Source organism: Mobula hypostoma, chromosome 8 (assembly GCF_963921235.1).
Source record: "Mobula hypostoma chromosome 8, sMobHyp1.1, whole genome shotgun sequence".
NCBI classification, from domain to species: Eukaryota; Metazoa; Chordata; class Chondrichthyes; order Myliobatiformes; family Myliobatidae; genus Mobula; species Mobula hypostoma.
Window position 1 is genome coordinate 131443144 of NC_086104.1, and position 25361 is coordinate 131468504.

General features: G+C 40.7%; 1 protein-coding gene across 3 annotated transcripts in view; it reads left to right on the forward strand.

Moving 5' to 3' along the window:
- Positions 1-22046, forward strand: part of letm2 (leucine zipper-EF-hand containing transmembrane protein 2) — a 48626-nt gene extending 26580 nt beyond the window's left edge. For 2 of the 3 annotated variants that reach the window (XM_063055297.1, XM_063055298.1), the window contains 5 exons: positions 10761-10964; positions 13794-13913; positions 17522-17638; positions 18949-19056; positions 21026-22043. In XM_063055297.1, coding sequence (XP_062911367.1) covers positions 10761-10964; positions 13794-13913; positions 17522-17638; positions 18949-19056; positions 21026-21079 — 603 coding nt within the window. In that variant the 3' untranslated portion in view covers positions 21080-22043. Of the gene's footprint in view, positions 1-10760; positions 10965-13793; positions 13914-17521; positions 17639-18948; positions 19057-21025 lie in introns of all 3 variants that reach the window. The other variant, XM_063055299.1, reaches the window with a different exon arrangement.
- Positions 22047-25361: the final 3315 nt, after the last annotated feature.

Here is a 25361-nt window from a genome sequence, read left to right on the forward strand (position 1 = left end):
ACTAATCCTCTTCATAAGAATCAATTTAGTGAATTGAAGCCAGAGTAACTGCCTTTAGTTATGGTGATCAGTACTCATTTATAGTTAGTGTGTATGGGCACACATCTGTTCATCTTTTTCTCTTCCTTCTAATTGTCAGGTTCCCTGGAATATATGTATCATCCGTGACCTAGTTATTTTGTAATATATAGAAGATCAATAATCATTTGTCTCTATGTCATCATCTCAACAATTTTGATTATTAGTGTCTCTTGTATTCAAGCACAATGCCGCTAACTTTACTATGATTTTAGTTTGGTTGAATTGGGTCATTCAGCCCATTGAGTTTGCTCCTCCATACAATCATGGCTGATTTTTATTTTCAACACCATTCTCCTGCTTTCTCTCTTTGACTCTTAAACCCCTTGGCATTATTCTCTTGCTCAACAAGAGAGCATGATACTGAATTTCAGGAAATGAGACAGGGCAGGTGTAGGGAAGTAATTTTGATCTAGTGAGTGTAGTGGTTAGCACCATGCTTTACAGTACTGGTGACCTGGGTTCAGTTCCCACCACTGCCTGTAAGGAGTGTTTACATTCTCCCCTTGACTGCATGCCAAATGCTTTTACTTTAGCAAACCCATAATATCCCTTGATATCCAGGGTTGCTTGAACTTGCCTCACACTATTTCACTTTTAAAAGACTCTCGCTTGTCAGAATTTCCCAAATACCTGCATCCTTTTCTGAACTACTTTGAAACTTGCAGTGTTATGGGTCACTACTCTCCAAAATGCTCTTCCACAGACATCTCAACTGCTTGCCCAGCTTCGTGACTTAAGATTTAGGACTCACCACGTGACTATCCATTAAAAAGCTCTTCTGGATTTAAAAATTCCAATCTTACACAATGTGATCTCAGTTAAATTTGGGAAGTTGAAATCTCCTACTACCATAAGCCTATTGCTATACACCTCTCTGTGATTTGCTGTGTATCCTCCTTTCTCTTCTGACTATTGGAGCATAACTGCAACCAGTGATTGCCCTTTTTAATTTTTAAGCTCTATCTATATGCCTCATTTGAAGAATCCTCTAGGCAACCTCCCCCATTACTGCTGTGATGGTCTCCTTAATATTACAACCAGCCCTCCCCCTTTAATTTCTCCCATATCACTCCAGAATGTTGTATTACTGGTCCTGCTCTTTCTTCAACTATGTGTATGTGATTGTAAAAATACATTTCCCTGTGCTGTTCAACGCTGTTTTGTTCACTTGCCTCTCGAGTTGGGCTTGCGTTAAAATAGATGCATTCCTCCCATATGCATGAAGATGCATTTGTCTACTGTGCTAACTAGACTTTACCTTTTTGTGTACCTTCTATACCTCACTCTCCCATCCTCAACTGTACATCAACTCTGTGCCCATAACCTTGCCAAATTTGTTTAAATTCTCCCCGAAACTGGAAGCAAGCCTCCTTACTAAACAGCTCCTGTTTCAATTCAGTTACTTTGGTCCTGCTTGTACAGAACTCACCTTCCCACAGATAATCTTCAAGATAAATAATCCTGAAGGCCTCACTCCTACATCATCCCGTTAACGCAAACAACAGGAATTCTGCAGATGCTGGAAATTCAAGCAACACACATCAAAGTTGCTGGTGAACGCAGCAGGCCAAGCAGCATCTATAGGAAGAGGCGCAGTCGACGTTCTGACGAAGGGTCTCGGCCTGAAACGTCGACTGCGCCTCTTCCTATAGATGCTGCTTGGCCTGCTGCATTCACCAGCAACTTTGATGTGTGTTGCTCATCCCGTTAACCATACTTTCATCGAACCTATGCTTCAAATCCATGTTTCTGAAGCTCCAGTGATTATCTTCACAAATCAATAATATTGTCATATTTTATGTTTTCTATATGCAGGTGAAATGGATTTAATTATCCTAATCTTGGAAATTGTATATTTCATAGGGATCTTGAAAAAGCCGAACAACTTGAATGCTGGTTTGGAAAAAACCCACGACTTTTTTTAAAACCTCGCTGCCGTGTTGAAAATTTTGTCTTAAAGCTCATTGGATTTAGTGTAAACTTAACATTTGTCTGAAAGATAGTTGTTTATCACTGAAGCATTGGATTTCTAAAATGCTTTTGCAAAACATAATAAGCTAAACAGGTAGCTGTTTTTTCAAATTTCATGTACAATATCTGTATTTGTTATGGTGGGGGAGGAGGTGATGAAATTGAGAGGTGATAGGTGGAAAAGATAAAGGACTATAGGTGAGGACAGTGGACCATGGAATAACAGGAAGTAAGAGGAGAACCAGAGAGAGGTGTTGGGCAGGTGAGAAGGAAGGGGTAGGAGGATAGCCATAAATAGGAATGAAAAAAGAGAGGAGGGAGCAATTATCAGAAGTTAGAGAAATCAATATTCATCCCATCAGGTTGGACACTACCCAGATGGAATTTGAGGTGTTGCTGCCCCAACCTGAGTCTGGCCTGATTGTGACAGTAGAGGAAGGCATAGACAAATATGTCAGAATGGGAGTGGGAAGTTGAATTCAAATGGGTGCCATCGTAGATCCTGTCTTTCGCATCAGACAGATTGAAAGTGCTTGATGAATTGGCTGCTCAGTCTGCATCAGAATTCACCTATGTAGAGGAGGCCACTCTAGATTCAATAGATGATCCCTGAAGGACTTGCAGGTGAAGTGTTTCCTCACCTAGTAAGACTTTTTAGGGTCCTGAATAGTGGTGAGGGAGGTGGTGTAGCACCTGTCTTACTTGTAGGGATAAGTGGCAGGAGGGAGATCAGTAGGGAGGGTTAAGTGAACAAAGAAGTCAAAGACAGTGATTCCTAGGGAAAGTGGAGGTGGGGATGGTGAGGAAAGATGCGCTTAATGATAGGATCTTCATGACAGAAGGATGTGCTGGATATGGAGGCTCATGGGATGGTAGGTAAGAACAAGGGGAATCCTGTCCCTGCTATGGCGGTAGGAAGATGGCTGAGGGCAGATGTGCGGGAAATTAAGGAGATGCAGGTGAGGGCAGCATCAATGGTGGTGAAAAAGAAATTCAGTTTTTATTTGAAAAAAGAATACCGCTCAGATATTCTAAAATGGCAAGCCTCATTCAAAAAAAACAAATGTGAAAGAGGTGGAGGAAATGAGGGAAGGAATAGCATTTTTACAGGAGACGGGGTGGGAAGAGGTATAGTCTAGATAAATGAGAGTTATGATAGTTTTATAAATTATGTCATTAGATAGTCTCAGTACAGATCCCTTCCATTCCAATCCTGATGAAGGGTCTCAGCCTGAATCTGTTTATTCCCCTCCAGAGAGTGCTGCCTGACTTGCTGAGTTCCTCTAGCAGTTTGTAAATTTACTGAAGAAGAGAACCAATGCCCAAGAAAAGCAGGGTGAGCTGCCTCAGCGACAATCACCCAGTTGCATTCACATCTACAGTGATGGGGTGCTTTGAGAGGTTGGTCATGACTAGAATTAACTCCTGTGTAAACAAGGACCTAGACCCACTGCATTTTACCTACTGCCACAACAAGTCTACAATGGATAGGTACAATCTTACTGACTCTCCACTCGGCTTTGGACTACCTGGACAAAAGCAATACCTACGTCAGGCTGCTATTTATTGATTATGTTCAACACTATCAACCCCTCAGTGCTAATCAATAAGTTTCAAAACCTGTGCCTCTTTTCACTCTGCAAGCCCTTGACTTCCTCATTAGGAGACAACAGAGAGTGCGGTTTGGAAATGACTTCTCCTCCTTGCTGATAGTCAACCTCTATGCATAGTCCATTGCTCTACTCTCTACATCTATGACTGTGTGGCTAAGCACAGCTCAAAAGCCATATATAAATTTGCCAGTGACACAACTGTTGTTGGTAGAATCTCAAATGGTGATGAGGTGACTCACAGGAGGGACATGGATCTGCTAGTTGTTGCAACAATAGCCTTGCACTCAACATCAGTAAGACCAAGAAATTGAACGTGGACTTCAGGAAAGGAAAGTTGAGATCAAACTCCAAATGAAAGACTAACAAAAACTCTAGCGAATTTCTACAGGTGTACAGTGGAGAGCATTCTAACTTGTATCACTGTCTGGTATAGAGACGTCACTGAAGAGGGTCAGAAAAAAGCTGCAGAGAGTTTCAAGTTCTGCCAGCTCCACCATGGGCACTAGTTTCCCTATCAGCAAAGGCATCTTCAAAATTCAATACCTCAAAAAGGTGGTATCTATCATTAAGGACCTCAATTACCCAAGTCATGCTCTCTTCTTACTGCTGCCATCAGAAGGGAGGTACAAGAGCCTGAAGAAACACACTCAATGTTTTAGGAATAACTTCTTCCCCTCCACCATCAGATTTCTGCACGGACAATGAATCACTACCTCACCCGTGATCATTACCTCACTATTTTTGCTTTCTTTTTGAAATACTGTATGTATAAAAATTAATTTTTATACATATGTTTCTTATTGTAATTAGTAGTATTTTTGTTGCACTGTTTGCTGCAGCAAAACAAATTTCATGACATATGTCTGATATTAAATCTGATTTTTATTTTCAGCATCTACAGAATTTTTTCTTGCCAAATTCCTTGTAAATTTTTTCCCAGTAAGTTCTTGAATATTTAGTTCTAGTGTATGAACTACTACTACAAAACTTATCCATTTATTTGTTTTAGTGGGTATATAAATGTGGAGCGTCGTTATTTTCACTTTCAAAGAACCCTTGACCAAATTTCATACAACTGTGTGTTCAAGTCAAAGCATTAGAAATTAAGATAAACCCTGATTTAGGACAAAGAATAAGAACCAATTTGAAGATTAGTTAAACAAGAAACCTTTGATCATGATGTCTAATTAATATCCATTCGGACCCCAAAGGAGTATATAAGCTGGCATTCTGAGGAGGCAACACCCTCAACTGATGATGGCTTCTCAATTAGAGCTGAAACCTCTGCAAACATTTTACCAAGCTCGGCGATCAACCAAACTTCCAAATCTTTGAAGGAGTTTATTCAGAGTGGCTAAAGGGTCGGGTAGTGAGAATTGTATCCCTGATGCTCAGTGCTGGGAATTCTGTTTCTGTTTACCCAAAAATATCTGGGTTCAGAAGCTCATTGTAAAGTGGTCACATTTGCAGATGATACCAAGCTAGAGGTATGGTGGAATCAGAAAGGTAATTTAGAAAGTTCCGAATACTTTGGACAAAATAAGTTAGTGAATAAAACAACAGTGGCTGAAATTTTATGTTACCAAAGATGATACTTCATGAATATGATAATGGTAAGGCCAAAGAAAAGACATTTTAATAAATTCACTATAAAAATCTGGCTGCACCTTATTGCTAAAAATCCCCCTGCTCCTGGGTCATTCATAAAAATTGTAAGATGTAATGGACTTGAGGTTAACTGTTGAACAGTACTACTGCAAATCCTCTTGGAAAATAGCTCCACTGTTATCCTTTGTTTCGTGTCATTTTGAGGCAATAATCAATCCTTAAGTTTCATTCTGACATATCTAACAACTATAGAGCAGCAGTCAGCAGGTGAAATGTGCTAATTGCATGACCAGAACAGTGGAATGCAAGTCAAGACAAATGATGGTCTCAAATGTTATAGAGTTCTGGTTGCTGCCCCAAGCCTCGTGTCACAAAATAGGAGACGTACATGTTAATTGTCATTTATATTAATGACTTGGATGAGAATATGCAAAGAACAGTTAGTATGTTTGCAAATGACACTAAAATAATTGGAGCCAGACAGTGAGGAGGAGTTGCAAGAATTACAACATGATCTTGGTCGATTGGGTAGTTGGGCCAAGGAATAGTAAATGGAACTTGATTCAGATAAGTGCAAGGTGTTACATTTAGAAGGACAAATCAAGGTAGGACTTTGACATTGAATGGAAGGTACTGGATGGTGTTATAGAACAGAAGGATCTTGGAGTACAGGTGCCTAGTTCCCTTAAAGTGTAGTTACAGGTGGATAGGATAGTGAAAAAGACTTTTGGCATGCTGGCCTTAATAAGGGCATTGAATGTAAAAGTTAGAAAGGCACATTGTGATTGTACAAGACATTGGTGGGGTCTCATTTGGAGTATTGTTCAGTTTTGGTCACCTGTTTTAGGAAAGATGTGATTAAACTGGAAAGAGTACAAGGAAGGTTTATAAGGACGTGTCAGTGCTCATGACTGAGGTATAGGGAGCGGTTCGACAGGCTAAGCCTTTGCTCTTTGGAGTGTAGGAAACTGAGGGGTATTGAAAAGCTGAGCGGTCTTTTATCCAGAGCTGAGGAATTGAAAGCTAGAGGACATAGTTTTAAGATTAGAGATGAAAGGTTTAATAAGAACCTGAAGGACAATTTTTTTTCACAGCAGGTGGCAGATGTATGAAACCAGTGCCTTCGGACAGACATCCCACCTCTCCCGGAAGTTCCGGGAGTCTCCCGCATATTGATAGTGGCTCCCTGACGCCCGGAATTTATATACAATATCTCAGAAATAGATTTTTTTGAGAGGGAGAAGGAGAGCGAGCATCCTGATTGGTCTCTCTTCGTGCTAAGAGTGGTTCCCAACCACCAGGCCGCGAGGAAACGATATGATTTGGCGATATGAGTCAGCTGCACCTTTCCTCATTCCCTGTCAACACACTTGTTGAATTTTAACGCATGTGAGGTCGTCAGTGACCCAAGGCGTGCAAAGGAATGGGTCCGTGACCCATTTGTGAATGTCCCTGGTGAATCATCCATGTCAGCATGGGAAAAGGATCAACTCCTTGAGCTTGCAAATGATGGTGGGCTGAAAAGTATGGTTTGACATAACATCTTTGCCGGCATTCTGGATCAAAGTCAAGGCTGAATATCCTGAGATAGCCACGAAAGCACTGAAAACGTTGCTTCCATTTCCAACATATTTCTGTGAAGTGGAATTTTCTGCAATGAATGCAACGAAAACTAAATTGTGGAATAGACTGGACACAAGGAACCCCCTTCGAGTATCGCTGTCTCCCATCACCCCTCGATAGGACTGTGTTGTTGCAGGAAAATAAGCCCAGAGCTCCCAATGATTCAGTGATATTGGTGTGTTGTAATGAATTTATATATTCATACGAGGAAAATACGCGCTGTGTGTTTAATATCCAAACGTTACTTAAAATGTTATGATGCTATTGACTTATAAGTGACTTATAATTCAGTGGTCCCCAACCTCCGAGCCGCAAAGAATACAGCGGTAGCCAGAATGAACTCAGCACATCTTTAAGAAAAAAGCCGAAATAAACAAGCTAATTAATTAGGTGCCGCCCGGCTCATAAATGTCGGCCCAGATCAGAGGCGATTGCTGATTGTGTCTGATGAGGCCAAACTCCCTGTAGACTTGCTTAAAGTTGTAATAGAATAAACATGATAATATAATATAAATACATATTTTAATGTCACATTTGCTGCATATACCCAACTTGGTTTACAGATTACACAAAATCACTAAACAAAGTGTTACATACACCCTTGGAGGTCGACAGGGGTGGGGGGTGGGGGGGAGGATATGGGGTTGCAGGACGCGGGGGTGCTACCTCCCTGAAATAAGTTTTTGCAGGGTGGGATGTCTGTTAGGATGTGGTTAAGGCAGATACATTTAAGAAGTATATGGACAGGTATATGATGAGTTTAAAAGTGCTAGTAAATGGGATTAATTTGAATATATATTTTAGTCAGCATGGACAAGTATGGGCCAAAGGCCCTTTTTCCAACTATGAACTCTGACATACGAGCATTGGAAATGGAACGGAAGCTTGCTGACAGACAAATCTTTAGGATGTGGGTGTAGGACATCCATTGTAGGATGAGGACTAGCAAGCCATCCACATGTTCTGGAATTGGAATTCTGTGCAGGCGGGAGGAACAATGGCTGGTGATCCCCCAAGTATGCGGATTGGTGAGATTGGAGTTTGAGGCCTAGTATTTGGCCTCCCATCATTGACGAGGCTGGAGTTTAAGGCCTACTGTTTGGTGATTGGCGAGTCTTTGGGTCAATACTGAAAGTTGCTTGGTTGTCCTGGAATCGAGGCCCGATGTCCGGAGCCCCAAATCACTGCAAGTCCACTGGTGAAGTCAAAGGCCCAATGTCTGTGAGTCTGAGTCCACTGGATACGGGAGGCCAAAGGTGGCCTATCATAGGTTTGGAATACTGCGCATATGGATGGGTAGGTGGGAAGGAGGAACGGGGCTTGGTTTGCTGCTGTTTTGTCACTTATTATGTTCAGTTTTGGTCTGCTGAGCACTCAGAGCATGCTATATTGAAGCCGGAATGTGTGGTGACACTTACAGGCTGCCCCCAACACACCCTTGGCTGTGTTGGTTGTTAATGCATGTGTCACATTTCAGCATGGTTTTAAATAATCTGAATCTTGTATCTTAAGGGTATGGATTTCAGGATGTGTATAAAGTCCTGAAGTCTGGCTGCCTTTCTTCAGCCAAGAAAGAAAGCAGAGTGACAAAGTGCTTCAGGGTGTATAGAAACAGTTAATCCAGAACATCAATTTATATTCATTAAAGAAACGGCAACACAATTTTCAAGCTACAGAAGATCAGTTTTGAGATGAATATCAGGAAATTCTTAACACAAAAATAACAGCACACAGGAAAAAATCTTAAGGACAGAATAGGATAGGAAATTATACATAACTGATGCAGTGGTGAGACATCAGGATCTCTAAACAGATAAATCATGTCATCAATATTTATTAAGGAACGTTTTAACAAACCACTTCCATTAAGTATTTTTGGAAAGTATTAGACATTAGACCTTAAACATATTAGACATTTTGTTCTTAAAAGGATGTACTGCCTTACAAACAGGTGCACTTAAATAACTGTATGTATTACTGTCTGCCATATAATTCTGTGCTTTTAAACTTGCCATTTCACACACCACAAAAATAATTTAATTCGTCAGGTTATTATTATTTATTGTACTAAAGAAAGTGTACCAAAGCTTCTTGTAAAGGTATTGGTGGGGATCTAAATTTTATTGGTTTCATGCTTGTATTATAAAAGCATCACCCCCTAGAACTGTAATCGTGAAGCTACTTGTTGCAGCTGCTGTTTCAGAAAATATACAATCTGTTTCATAGAAACATAGAAAATAGGTGCAGGAGTAGGCCATTTGGCCCTTCGAGCCCGCATCGCCATTCAGTATGATCGTGGCTGATCATCCAACTCAGAACCCTGCACCAGCCTTCCCTCCATGCCCCCTGATCCCTTTAGCCACAAAGGCCATATCTAACTCCCTCTTAAATATAGCGAATGAACTAGCCTCAACTGTTTCCTGTGGCAGAGAATTCCACAGATTCACCACTCTCTGTGTGAAGAAGTTTTTCCTAATCTCGGTCCTAAAAGTCTTCCCCTTTATCCTCAAACCGTGACCCCTCGTTCTGGACCCCCCCCCCCAACATCGGGAACAATCTTCCTGCATCTAGCCTGTCCAATCCCTTTAGGATTTTATACGTTTCAATCAGATCCCCCCTCAATCTTCTAAATTCCAACGAGTATAAGCCTAGTTCATCCAGTCTTTCTTCATATGAAAGTCCTGCCATCCCAGGAATCAATCTGGTGAACCTTCTTTGTACTCCCTCTATGGCAAGGATGTCTTTCCTCAGATTAGGGGACCAAAACTGCACACAATACTCCAGGTGTGGTCTCACCAAGACCTTGTACAACTGCAGTAGTACCTTCCTGCTCCTGTACTCGAATCCTCTTGCTATAAATGCCAGCATACCATTCGCCTTTTTCACCGCCTGCTGTACCTGCATGCCCACTTTCAATGAATGGTGTATAATGACACCCAGGTCTCGTTGCACCTCCCCTTTTCCTAATCGGCCACCATTCAGATAATAATCTGTTTTCCTGTTTTTGCCACCAAAGTGGATAACTTCACATTTATCCACATTAAATTGCATCTGCCATGAATTTGCCCACTCACCCAACCTATCCAAGTCACCCTGCATCCTCTTAGCATCCTCCTCACAGCCAACACTGCCGCCCAGCTTCGTGTCATCTGCAAACTTGGAGATGCTCCATTTAATTCCCTCATCCAAGTCATTAATATATATTGTAAACAACTGGGGTCATGACATCTTTATTGTAATTTTTATTAGAGCATCTTGGTAGTGGTTTTAAGACATGGGGGCTTTGATTTGATGTGAAACGTGGAATTTTACAGCATAGGGTGGCAAACTCCATGGCTGCCCTCTCAAGCAGCAACAGGTTTTTTTTAATAGAAACATACCATTTATAATATATCAAAAATTTTAGTTTAAAATGTTAGGTATTTGTATAGATTAATGTGCTTCTTACTTTAAAAATAGTTCTGTCATCTACTGAGCCCCATCTCCTCCTCACCGTCCCACGCAAGCCAGCTTTGAATCATTTCAGATAACATCAAAAGATATTTTGTTTTGGAAAAGAGCAAAAATTGAAAATTCGCGTGAATTAAAGAAAACTGCAATACAAGATCTTTGTACTTAAATTTAAAATTACACTTTGGGGGTTATGAGAAATACAGCATAAGCTTGTGATTTGAAGATAGTTATATTTGAATTTGATAATACTTCAATTTAGAGGGATTGGGGAAAACGCTGCTTATACTGTGTTTTAAACTGATTCTGCATTTTGTTTCGCGTAGACTTTGAATTAATGTCTTTTTATAAAATGGAACAGAAAAAAGTATGATGCTATAATTGTAATCATAGTTGTTTTCTGCTTCTCTGAAGGTGCGTCATTCAGGGGAACATCCAAGTACAAAGGACATAGTGCGTTTCTCCAAACTCTTTGAAGATGAATTGACCCTGGAGCATCTCAGCCGTCCTCAACTGGTAGCACTGTGCAGGCTTTTGGAATTACAGCCCATTGGTACAAACAACTTGCTTCGCTTCCAGCTGCAGATGGAATTAAGATCCATAAAAGCAGATGATGAAGTAAGAACAAATTGTCTCCATTATTCTTAAGCAATAATCATCACGACAAAATCACCACAGGTTGTTTTGTAACAGCAATTTCTGAAATGATGATAGTTCCTGATGATAGTCAAATACTATTTGACTCGGTGATATCCCCTAAGAAGCGCCTTCATACTTGGCCATCCTGAACAGCCAACGCCACTGACTGTTGATGATATTAACCACCATTGCCAGCAGCTGAATCTCACCCTGTCTGGTCTCTCTTCCCTGTGGCTTCCCTGACCCTTGACTAGACCTGCCGATTTCCCTTCATGGCACTACATTGCTGCAACACAAACAACAAAGGCTGTACCGTCGCTTCAGAAGTGCCCTGGTTCAAGGGCCTTAAACAAAAGAATTTTCACCCACAACTAAATGGTGTATGAGTGATAGATTAATATGCCTGGTTAATTTTCAGGCTGTGAAGGTTTTATTTTAAAATTCTCCTCTTTGAGTATTCACAAACCTCTTGTAGGAAAGTAAAGTAAATGATTTTTTTAATAAGTGGCAAAGGAAATCAAGAAGGTCATTAAGAGAGAAAAGATTAACTATGAAAGGAAACTAGCAAATAATATCGAAGAGGATACTAAAAGCTTTTTCAAGTATATAAAGAGTAAAAGACAGGTGAGAGTAGATATAGGACCGATAGAAAATGATACTGGAGAAATTGTAATGGGAGATGAGGAGATGGCAGAGGAACTGAACAAGTATTTTGCATCAGTCTTCACTGAGGAAGACAGCAGGATACCGGACACTCAAGGGTGGCAGGGAAGAGAAGTGTGCACAGTCACAATTACGACACAGAAAGTACTCAGGAAGCTGAATAGGCTAAAGGTCGATAAATCTCCTGGACCAGATGGAATGCACCCTCGTGTTCTGAAGGAAGTAGCTGTGGAGATTGTGGAGGCATTAGCGATGATCTTTCAAAAGTCGATAGATTCTGGCATGGTTCCAGAGGACTAGAAGATTGCAAATGTCACTCCGCTATTTAAGAAGGGGGCAAAGAAGCAAAAAGGAAATTATAGACCTGTTAGCTTGACGTCGGTGGTTGAGAAGTTGTTGGAGTCGATTGTCAAGGATGAGGTTACAGAGTACCTGGAGGCATATGACAAGATAGGCAGAACTCAGCATGGATTCCTTAAAGGAAAATCCTGCCTGACAAACCTATTACAATTTTTTGAGGAAATTACCAGTAGGCTAGACAAGGGAGATGCAGTGGATGTTGTATATTTGGATTTTCAGAAGGCCTTTGACAAGGTGCCACACATGAGGCTGCTTAACAAGATAAGAGCCCATTGAATTACAGGAAAGTTACATACGTGGATAGAGCGTTGGCTAATTGGCAGGAAACAGAGAGTGGGAATAAAGGGATCCTATTCTGGTTGGCTGCCGGTTACCAGTGGTGTTCCACAGGGATCAGTGTTGGGGCCGCTTCTTTTTACATTGTACATCAACGATTTGGATTATGGAATAGATGGCTTTGTGGCTAAGTTTGCTGACAATACGAAGATAGGTGGAGGGGCCGGTAGTGCTGAGGAAATGGAGAGTCTGCAGAGAGACTTGGATAGATTGGAAGAATGGGCAGAGAAGTGGCAAATGAAGTACAATGTTGGAAAGTGTATGGTTATGCACTTTGGCAGAAAAAATAAACGGGCAGACTTTTATTTAAATGGGGAAAGAATTCAAAGTTCTGAGATGCAATGGGACTTGGGAGTCCTCGTACAGGATTCCCTTAAAGTTAACCTCCAGGTTGAGTCGGTAGTGAAGAAGGCGAATGCAATGTTGGCATTCATTTCTAGAGGAATAGAGTATAGGAGCAGGGATGTGATGTTGAGGCTGTATAAGGCGCTGGTGAGACCTCACTTGGAGTACTGTGGGCAGTTTTGGTCTCCTTATTTAAGAAAGGATGTGCTGACGTTGGAGAGGGTACAGAGAAGATTCACTAGAATGATTCCGGGAATGAGAGGGTTAACATATGAGGAACGTTTGTCCGCTCTTGGACTGTATTCCTTGGAGTTTAGAAGAATGAGGGGAGACCTCATAGAAACATTTCAAATGTTAAAAGGCATGGACAGAGTGGATGTGGCAAAGTTGTTTCCCATGATGGGGGAGTCTAGTACGAGAGGGCATGACTTCAGGATTGAAGGGCGCCCTTTCAGAACAGAAATGCGAAAAAAATTTTTTAGTCAGAGGGTGGTGAATCTATGGAATTTGTTGCCACGGGCAGCAGTGGAGGCCAAGTCATTGGGTGTCTTTAAGGCAGAGATTGATAGGTATCTGAGTAGCCAGGGCATCAAAGGTTATGGTGAGAAGGCGGGGCAGTGGGACTAAATAGGATAAAATGGATCAGCTCATGATAAAATGGCGGAGCAGACGCGATGGGCCGAATGGCCTACTTCTGCTCCTTTGTCTTATGGTCTTACGGTCGTATGGTAATTACTTATGAGTTTTTATAATACAATTCTTAAAGAACTGAATTTCAAGAGTGGGCATGGGTTTAAGGTGAGAGGAGTAAGAAATTTGCAGGGGTCTTATTTCACCTGGAGGATGATTGCAATCTGGAACGCACTGCCCGAAAGGGTCATGGTGGCAGAAGGACTCACAGTACTTAACAAGCATTTGGACAGACGTTTGAATTGCCAAGGCAGTGCAGACTACCAACCATGCTGGTAAATGAGATTAGTATAGATACCATAGATATTTGATGATCAGTATATACATGTACTATTTATGTGCTACTTGGCATTCTGTGAATGAGTTATTTGTGCTCCGTTACCAATAATTACCACTGTGTCCTTTGATTTGCAGATGATTGCCAAAGAAGGTTGTGAAGTTTTGACTGTGTCAGAACTACAGACAGCATGTAGAGCAAGGGGTATGAGATCATTGGGATTGACAGAAAAGCAGCTAAGGGAACAGCTCACTCAGGTGATGAACGTGGAGAAGTAACTGAGCAAATACTGCAGCATTTATGTCATCGGATCACCAATCTGCCAATGAAACAAGTACAAAATATGCCTTTTGTGACATATTAAGCCAATTTAATGTTGAAAATTGAAGTCTCTTACTAAGATGCTTCCTCTTAATATGCTATTAGCAAAGTTGTAATGGCCTTCAGATTTATGGTGAAAAACAGGGAATCTGGCTAGTAAGTGACTAGACCAGTTCCACATTGGTTTTCTGGGTGCCACACCAGCTCTGGCTGCTGTTCTTTTTCATTTACATTGTGTGGTTAGTATTCCTAACAATAACTATGATGGAAATTTGGTTATGACTGGGGAGTAACTTACATGAGCTTTGCTATTTATGTGCTTAACAGAATTTTAGTGAATAATATCAGCATCACCAAAATTTAGCAGATATTAGCCTAGAATGTTTTGAGTGTTGAATTTTTCCTGTTTTACTAGTTGTTGGTGTGAACATAGGAGTCTGAACTTTAATTCTGGTAGATTGGAATGCTGTCAGTTGTTTAAAAATGATCTGAACCAGGACTTCGGATTTAATTAGAAGTGCAGAGAGAAGCAGGTGTTCAGTCTGATCCTGGGTGGAAGGTTTCTTACTTGAAAATTCTAATGAGCCTCTGAGGCTTCATTTCCACAAACCTCTTATTTTCTATCCGGCTGGCTTTTCCAATCTCCTAAGAACCTGGCATTTAAAAACATCCAAGGATAGTTTTTCCATGAAGTTTGTTCCTTTGGGCCAGCAATGTTAAGAATGTGTACTTCAGGCCCATCCCCAATAATCTACCCCTCATGTTAGGCTCTTACACTTGCAAGGAATTTCTGTTGCTGCTTTCTGATTATCTCCCTCCAACTACCCAAGGTTTGTCAACAGTCCTTTCATGATAGGAAGTCCCTTACTGAGAAGGTAAGCAGACTGTCTCATCTGATGTCAGTACTCCTTGTGATATTGGTGACAAGCATTACCCTCAGTCTGGTTTAAGGCAGTATTGACAGCTCAAGCCCAACCTCTCTGTCCCCAGTGCCTCCAGGTTCCCCATTACCTTCACTATTCCTATCTTACAAATCTCTCCTTGAGCTGCCTGAAATCTGAGGGGCCTCCAAACTACTTGTTAGGTACTCTATTTAGCTGATCTTTCAAGAACTTCAGTTTTCTACAAACCCCATTTCCAGAAAAGTTGGGATGTTTTCCAAAATGCAATAAAAACAAAAACCTGTGATATGTTAATTCACGTGAACCTTTATTTAACTGACAAAAGTACAAAGAAAAGATTTTCAATAGTTTTACTGACCAACTTAATTGGTATTTTGTAAACATACACAAATTTAGAATTTGATGGCTGCAACACACTCAACAAAAGTTGGGACAGAGGCATGTTTACCATTGTGTTACATCACCTTTCCTTTTAATAACACTTTTTAATCGTTTTGGAACAGAGGATACTAATTGTAGTAGATTTGCAATTGGAAACTTTGTCCATTCTTGCTTGATTTAAGACTTCAGCTGCTCAACAGTCCGTGGTCTTCATTGTCTGATTCTCCTCTTCATGATGCGCCATACATTTTCAATAGGAGATAGATCTGGACTGGCAGCAGGCCAGTCAAGCACACGCACTCTGTGTCTCCAAAGCCATGCTTTTGTAGCCCGTGCAGAATGTGGTCTGGCATTGTCCTGCTGAAATAAGCATGGACGTCCTGGGAAGAGACGTCGCCTTGATGGCAACATATGTCTCTCTAAAATCCTAATATATGCCTCAGAGTCAATGGTATCTTCACATACATGCAACTCACCCATGCCGTGGCATTGATGCACCCCCATACCATCACAGATGCTGGCTTTTGCACCTTTTGCTGATAACAATCTGGATGGTCGTTTTCATCTTTGGCACGGAGAACTCGACGCCCGTTTTTTCCGAAAACTAGCTGAAATGTGGACTCATCTGCCCACAGCACACGGTTCCACAGTCTTTCGGTCCATCTGAGATGAGCTCGGGCCCAGAGAACTCGCCAGTGTTTCTGCATAGAGTTGATGTATGGCTTCCTCCTTGCGTAATACAGTTTCAAGTTGCATTTCTGGATGCAGCGATGAACTGTGTTGAGTGACAATGGTTTTCTGAAGTACTCCTGAGCCCAGGTGGCTATAATTGTCACAGTAGCATGACGGTTTCTTAGGCAGTGCCGCCTGAGGGCTCGAAGATCACGCACATTCAACAGTGGTTTCCGACCTTGCCCTTTACGCACTGAGATGTCTCTGAATTCGCTGAATCTTTTCACAATATTATGTACTGTAGATGTTGAAAGACCTAAATTCTCTGCAATCTTGCATTGAGAAATGTTCCTTTTGAACTGATTAACAATTCTGTCATGAATTTTGGTACAAAAGGGTGAGCCATGACCCATCCTTGCTTGCAAAGAATGAGCCTTTGATGGACGCTACTTTTATACCCAGTCATGATACCTCACCTGCTACCAATTAGCCTGCTTAATGTGGAGTCTTCCAAACTCGTGTTACTTGAATATTCTGTGCACTTTTCAATCTTATTTGAACTCTGTCCCAACTTTTGAGTGTGTTGCAGCCATCAAATTCCAAATTTGTGTATATTTACAAAATACAATTAGGTTGGTCAGTAAAACTATTGAAAATCTTTTCTTTGTACTTTTGTCAGTTAAATAAAGGTTCACGTGAATTAACATATCACAGACTTTTGTTTTTATTGCATTTTGGAAAATATCCCAACTTTTCTAGAAATGGGGTTTGTAGATCTCTAGACCTCTCAATGCAATTGTCCTATGGTTAAAATCCAGGACACACCCTCCTTGTCTGTCTTCAATTTATTTGAGCTACTAGATTGTGTATAGTCTATTTTTTTAAAGTTATTTTAAGCTGGTTGGTGGTGGTTATAAACATATCCATCCCAGGGTAGAGAATTGATGTGCAGGGTAAGTAAAGAGGATAGTGGAGCAATCTGCTTAATGCATCTGCAGACTGACAGCTAGGACAGAAGACCAGCTTTGTAATACATTCAGGCCATCGTTCAGCATCACATTACGTTACTTTGAACAAAATGAGGATGATCTGCTCATCTGAGAAAGGATTGGAGAGTTCATACACAATTATCATGAGCATATATTTAAGCTTCCAGACCTGGCAACTGGCGGTTTCTTTGAGGACGTCCACTGTTTAATTTAATATTCTGACAGGGCAAAGCTTAGAGTATACTGGATGTTTTGTGAAAGGGCAGCTTCTTAGTTTAATTCAGTCTTAATTAGTACAATGCAAAGCTGAATTTGCTCTTTGCCCTCATTTTAGATAACCTCAAATATTTTCACTCTTTGCTTGGACCAGGGCAGACCAACTACAGAGTTAACTTGTTATTACGCTGATAGACTAAGGCAAACAATATAACCAGTAAGCTGAGTAAACCTTTAAATAACCAATCCCAGAAAATTTTTATTAGATTTCATTAAAGGGGAAGAATTTTCAAAAGTCTTGTTTTAGCTAATGTCCTTCACTCTATTATGAAATTGTTTTATCTCTCTCAGAGAGGGAAATGAAGTATCTTGTTTCTCCCCCAGTGGCTTGAGTTGCATCTGAAGGAGAACGTGCCTCCGTCACTGCTGTTGTTGTCTCGTGCTATGTATCTGACTGATAGCAAGCCAAAATTTAATGTGCACCAAGTGCCAATAATCCAGGTGAATTTCTTTGAATGTACTTTCATTTCCAAAATATCAATATGTACTGTAATTTGGTATTGCTTACGAGACCAGTGATAATAAAGATATGATTGAGATGGAAACACAACTTGTGTCAAAACTATGCCATTATTACATGGTTATAGTAAAGACTGGAAAATAAGCCATTTTGACCTAACACACTTGTTTGAACCTGAATCTAAATTTTTTGAATCTAAGCTCCAACGGAATCCCACCACCAAGCACACCTTTCCCACCCCCCACTTTCTGCTTTCCACAGAGATTGCTCCCATGTCTATTTTTCCCTCCCCACTGATCTCCCTCCTGACACTTACCTTTGCAAGTGGAACAAGTGCTACTCCTCCTTCACTACTATTCAGGACTCCAAACAGTCCTTCCAGGTGAGGCGACACTTAAGTGAGTCTGTTGAGGACATCTATTGTATCTGGTGCTCCCAGTGTAGCCTCCTGTACATTGGTGAGACCTGGCATAGATTGGGAGACCACTTTGCCGAGCACTTATACTCCAACCGCCAGAAATAAATGGGATTTCCCGGTGGCCACCCATTTTAATTCCACTTCCCATTCCCATTCCGGCACGTCAGTCCATGGCTTCCTCTGCTGTTGGGATGAGACCACACTCAGGGTGGAGGAGCAACACCTTGTATACTGCCTGGGTAGCCTCCGACCTAATAGCATGAACATTGATTTCTTGAACTTCTGGTAATGTCACCCCCTTCAACATTCCCTATTCCCATTTCCCCCTCTCACCTTATCTCCTTATCTGCCCATCACCTTTCTCTGGTTCTCCTGCTTCTTCTTTCTTCTATGGCCTTCTGTCCTCTCCTATCAGATTCACCCTTCTCCAGCCCTGTATCTCTTTCACCAATCAACTTCCCAGCTCTTTACTTCACCCTTCTCTCCCCCCACCAGCTTCACCTATCACCTTGTGTTTCTTCCTCCCCTCCCCTCGCCTTCGTACTCCGACACCTCATCCCTTTTTCTCCAGCCCTGCAGAAGTCTCAGCCCGAAACTTCAACTGTACTCTCTTCCATAAATACTGCCTGGCCTGCTGAGTTCCTGCAGCATTTTGTGTTGTGTTGTTGACAGAGTGATCTTTGGGCAATTTACTGCTATAGCAATTTATAAAAGAAAGTATAAATTTATCTTTTTAAAGAAAAAAGCAAATGGGAAGAGTAATATAAGGAAGCATTTGTCTCCATTTTCTGCAGAGCATTATAACTGAGCATTTAATTACAGAAGTTATCTTGACCTGTATTATTTGTACTTACTGTGATTTTTATTTTCCAGCTGGGAATTACTAGTTCACTGAAAAAAGAGCCACCAACGAAAGAGAAAACTGAAGGACAAACTTTACCAAGCTCTGACAGATCTGACCCGGCCATGAAAGACATCAAGGTATGAATGTATCCGCAAACATTGTGCTTTAAGTAATGTCCATTTCTGCTAAAATGTGTTTTGTGATAAAGATAACATAATCATTGTTAAATAAAAATCAACATATTATAGTTTACTCAAAGGGACAGCAGCATATACTACAAGTACATGGAGAACTGAAATGGAGGTTTGGCCTTGGGGAGGTAAGGAAAGATCAGAAGTCAGTCCCTTTCCCTTCTCCTAGCTTTATCATCTTTGAAAAATAAGTAAAATTAGGATACAGCAATTTCTCCAGTTTGGGTCATTGTGTTAAAGTTAGTTGTGCATATAAACAATAGTTTAATAGGCACAAAGTTCCCCTCAAAACTAATCAATAAGCTAGGCCTTGATACCGCTTTGCATTCTCGATTTCCTCACTTGCAGACTCTGATCAGTTCAGTTTGGCAATGGCATCTCCTTCACAATCACCACAGCATAGGTGCACCATAGGGCTGTGTGTTTAACCCATGCTCTTCTTGCTTTATACTTATGGCTGCGAGGCTAAGTACAGCTCCAATGCCATATTTAAGTTTTCTGACTATACCACTATTGGCTGAATCAAAGGTGGTGACAAATCAGCAAACAGGGTGAAGACTGAAAATCTGACTGGTATTACAACAACAACCTCTCACTCAACGTCGGCAAAACCAAATAATTGATTATTGACGACAGGATGAGAAACTGGAGGTCTGTGATTCAGTCCTCATCAGGGGATCAGAGTTGGAGAATATCGTCAACTTTAAATTCCTCAGCATTATTTCAGATCTGTCCTGGATCCAGCATGTAGGTGCTGTTACAAAGAAAGTACGACAGCGTCTTTACTTAGAAGTTCACAAACATTTGACATGTCATCTAAAAATTTGACAAACTTCTATAGATGCACCGTGGAGAGTATACTGACTGGTTGCATCACAGCCTGGCATGGAAACACCAATGCTCTTGAATGGAAAAGCCTACAAAAAGCAATGGATATAGTCCAGTCCATCACAGGTAATGTTCTCCACATCATTGAGCACATCTGCAAGGGACACTGAAGCAGGAAAGCAGCATCCATTATTAAGGCTCTCCACCATCCAGTCCATACTCTGTTCTTGCTGCTGCTAACAGGAAGGAGGTACAGGAGCCTTTGGTCCCACACCACCAGGTTCAAGAGCAGTTTATTATCCTTCAACCAGCAGGCTCCTGAACCAGGAGACACATACAAAATGCTGGAGGAACTCAGCAGGCCAGGCAGCATCTATGGAAAAGAGTACAGTTGATGTTTTGGGCCGAGACCCTTCATTGGGACTGGAAAATAAGATGAGGAAACACTCCTCCTTTTTTTTCCAGTCTTGATGAAGGATCTCAGCCGGAAACGTCGACGATACTCTTATCCGTAGAAGCTGCCTGGCCTGCTGAGTTCCTCCAGCTTTTTTATGTGTGTGTTGCTTGGATTTCCGGCATTTTCAGATTTTCTCTTGTTTGTGATTGGGCTCCTGAACCAGAGTGGATTACTTTATTTATCCCAACACAACTGATGCCACAACTTATGGACTCACTTTCAAGGACTCTACAACTCATGTTCTCAATATGAATTATTTATTGATTAATTGCTATTATTTGTATTTGCACAATTTGTCATCTTTTGCAAATTGGTTATTTGTCAGTCTTTGTAGTGCAGTTTCTCATTGATCTATTTTGTTTCTTTGTATTCACTGTGAGTGCCTGCAAGCAAATAAATCTCAGCGAAGTATATGGTGACATATATGTACAGTACTTTGATAATAAATTTACTTTGAACTTTGAACCTGGAGTTCAAATTAAAACACAATGCTCTCTTTTACCCTTGACACTGTTGTCTATTTGGAGACTTGATCAGTTGTGAAGAGCTTTGGAAATTCTTCAGCATAAACCTTTTGTAAATTTGCTGCTGTGCAGTTTCATGATTCTAAGTTTCTTTTCTTGTTTGCAGGATCAAGAGATTAAAAAATCCCAGAAAACCAAGGCCACTGTGAATGGATCATGATGAATGTAGTTACTTGACGATGCAAGGATTTTGCAGCATGGGGAAACTGTTAAAGGGACTTCATTTCTAGTTGGGCAATAACCCTAATGAACATGAAAGCGGGATGGAAATATCTCCACGGCTAGCTCTCCCGTTTAAGATGGGATATCACTCACAAATCCTTTGTATGAAAGCTGTGGCTGAACAGAATCCAGCCCCGTCCGATGTCCAATATGAAAAAAGGCAAAGTAATCATGAATAATAATGTGTCTGTAAACTAATGATTTGTCTCATAAAGCAATGGCACTGGAACTAGGACAGGTAAAATAATCCCACTCCGTTTACCTGCACAATGCATAGAAAGTTCACATTGCCATGTAAAAACATTACCTCTAGAACATCTCATGAATTTCGAACAAGGACACATTAGTGGGGGGTTACAATCCATGTCACAATTTGCAGTGTGATTTTTAAAAATGTTATCATTTTATGACACATAAACTGACATATTTATATATACTTGCTGCTGCCACCACTGGGAATGGGACAAATTCACACAAACCTTATCCTAATTGTAGCTGTTGTGTTTGCAGATAAAATGTGGCTCTTAACATGTCTTTTAACAGGGATTGATGTTATGCTAGTAGAGTGAAAAAGGAACTAAGCTGGTCACACTTGACAAAGATGTTCCTTTTGCCAAGATTGCCAAATCCTCAGGTACCATTTATACCCAGGAAAGACAATTTATTGCAGAATGCATCATCTTAAATTACTTGTGTCTGGTGCTAAACATGACTTTTGGTTATGCTGTATTCTTAGGCTTGTAGAAATATTGAAAAAATAACATAAGCTCATCCTTTCTGATATGGAGGTGTACTGTTTTATTAATTCATAACTAAATACTTACCTTATTTTGTGAATCTGTCTGTTGCCTTGGGTGATTATTTGTTCAAAGTGGCGATGAGCCAAAACACTGGTCTATTGCAAGGTAGTGTAATGGGGTAAAATAAGCAATTGTATGGAAATGCAAACACATTATTAACAAAACATAGTGACACTACACTCCACAACTGTTAAATGGAGTGTAATTGATTTATGGAGTCACACCTAATCAGCTATAACATTCTGGTTCCCCGAACAAAGCCCACAGTTGATACCAGTTCACATGCACAAGATGAGCGTGCTTGTACCAATGAATAAATATGGAACATCTGCCACTTGGCCTTGGATGTGAGTAAGAATTCTATTCCAGTCCTGCTGTTTTCCTAGTTGGTAATGATCTAGAACTGGAAATGCAAACATATATTTTATTTAGTGATACTGTGTGGAATGGGCCCTTTTGGCCCTTCAAGCCACACTGCCCCAGCAGGTCCCACAGCCCCGATTAATCAAAACCTAATCATGGAACAGTTAACCTACCTGGTACAGCTTTGGACTGTCGCAGGAGACTGGAATACCTGGGGAAACCCATGGGGAGGACATACAGAGTCTACTGGCAGAATGGCACCGGATTTGAACCCCGAACTCCAGAACACCCCAAGCTGTAATAGTATCGCACTAACTGCCACACTACTGTGCCATCCATTCAACGGTTGTATTGAAAATAACTTTTGATCCATATTTACCTGCTAAATGAATTCTGACTGCTTTCTCTAATTTTAGGAACCTTTATTTAATCCATGTTGCATTTAGTACTAGCATTGCATCATTGATTTCTGAATTGTAATTTGGAAATGGACCCTCTATAGCTTGTTAAAGTTTGGTTGGGTGTTGACAAATACTGAACATTGTGATTGAACTGCACTGCTCCTATTGCAGCTCTTCAGCATTGGAAAACAGTTTTACAATTATTCACAATTATTTCTTTGCCCACAGAAGTTGGAAGAAAGTTGATTCTGTCCACTTCTTTGCATTGTCACTGATAATTGTACTCGTACCCTTTGAGAAGGGGGTAATACACTTCCTACTTGAGATGATGTAGTTAGACAGCGAAGAAGGTGCACTATCATGGAAAGTATGAAGAACATCGTTTTTGGAACTTGAGGATTGAATCTTAAAATGAATCTTAGGTCAAAATCATATGAGATTTTAAAACTTCCTGAAACAAAATTCAAACCTAGTCCCTTTTATAAATATTCCCAAGGAGAGGGAGTTACCCATCTATTTTGGGTCGATAGATTTATCAATTTTCCACATTTAGCAGTTGAAGATTAAGTGAGGAAAAACTTTAGGGAGATGGTAAATGATATTATGGCAATGCTTGTGGGCCAGCAGAGAAAACTTTTTTCTTGTTCCTCCCAAACCTTCATAGAGAACCCCCCAGAATCAGGAATCAAATACATCTCAAGATTCAAAGATTCAAAAAGCTTTATTGTCATTCTAACCATACATCAGCTCTGCAGGGCAGAATGAGACAGCGTTCCTCAGGGGCAGTGCAATCATAACATAACAAACGCAACACTAAATAATAAACATAACAATAAATAGTAAAACACAACAGCCACATGTCAGTTAAAATCAGTTATAAGTGTCCAGTGCAAGTTAAAGGTGTCCAAACAGAGTCAAGTGGAGCAGCTATTTAGCAGTCTGACTGCCTGTGGGAGGAAGCTGTTTAGTAGCTATCTCAGGAGTGTTTGGGATTCATAGTTCTAAAGTCACCTTTCAAGCCTGTTACTCTTACAAAATATATTAGATACATCCTGTGCTGTATTCTGTGTGGACACTCAGACAAGAAGCAGAAAATTGGACGGGTGATCTGAAAGCACTATGGACTTACTTGACAATGAGCCTTCATTCCGAATTCAAATGATGTGACATTTTAGTTCAGCACAATCACCAGGAAATGTGCCCAGTTGTTGCTGAAGAAGCATGATTTGTTTGATGAACTCGAGAAAATGTGCAGAATCTGGAAATCCAAAGCAACACACAAGATGCTGGAGGAACTCAGCAGAGTATTTGCTCTTTTCCGTAGATGGTGCCTGGCCTGCCGAGTTCCTGTGTGTTGATTGGTATGACGGTTGTGGAAATCCCTGTTTAATTTGCTTTGGATATTAAGTTGGAATTTATTTCAGAGAAAAAAAGGGCTTATTTGGCTTAGCAGCTCTGTGGAAGAAACCTGCTATATACTTATTGTCCACATGAGGACAGCTGTGTGCATTGATTACAACAGCAGCCTAAAACAAAGGACTCTGTCTTTTGGAGTTATACCTTTGTGTATGGCCTCACAATTGCCAAATCCTTAGGCTAAAATTCCTGGGAATATGAAGCAGATGGATACTTTCCAGCTAAAGATACTAACCTATCAGTTGGAAGAGGTTGTGCTAAGATGGTGGTATTCACTGATTCTCCCATACCTCCACACAACAAAACAAAAGATACTGGGACAACTTTTCCACAACTTGCCTGAGGGTTTAAGATTATTCTCAAAGGAGGAGAAAGAGGCAGATTGGCAAAGGTTGAAGAACTTTAGGCTTTAGCATCAGAAGGCAGGGCTAGCAGTGATGGAGTGATTAAAATGCTAGGTGCAAAACAGGCCTGTATTGAGTGTAGATATCGTAGGTGATGTGCTGGAGAAGGAATCAAAGATGAGGCTGGGTGGGTGGGGTGGGAGAATGTGGGAAGGAGAAAGAGGAACAAAGCCATTGGGGTGTAATTAACGAAAAAGATTAGAGCAACATTTCTCTCTTCAGGCCCTCATTACTTTGACACCTCCCACCAGGAGTGCGGGGTGAGGAGCCAAGATACTCTTTTGCTGGGTACCCTACTCCTCCAACAACGTTGGCATAGAGCGGAAAACTGTCATGTGATTAAACACTGCATGATCAAATATAATCATCTGATGGGTTATGAATTTGATTTGGAGATGAGACTTATAGCTGCTAGTTCGGTCCTTGCACTTCAAATGTGCCTATTGCCTGTAAATGATATTTGTATGTTCTAAAGGGGGGATAACGGCTGTTATGAAAGTGTAGGTCTTTCTTGTTTTATTCCTTGCATCATATATTTATATCTGGATATATTTATTCCTTTGCCAGTACTTGACACAAAATGTCATAATTACAGGTATTAATATGTTCAATAGTCTGTTATATGTTCACATTTATTTATTTACCTCAGGTATTAAAGCAAACCACATTGGGTTTCACAGCCATAATTTTAAAAATCTGGTCACAATACGTTTAAATTCCTTTCTAATTATAAAATCACAGGACTTTTTTATAAAAGAAATGCATGTATTCATTTCCTGATGTGTGTGGCGCTGGCAAGATCAGCACTTATTGCTCATCCGTAATTGCCCATGAGA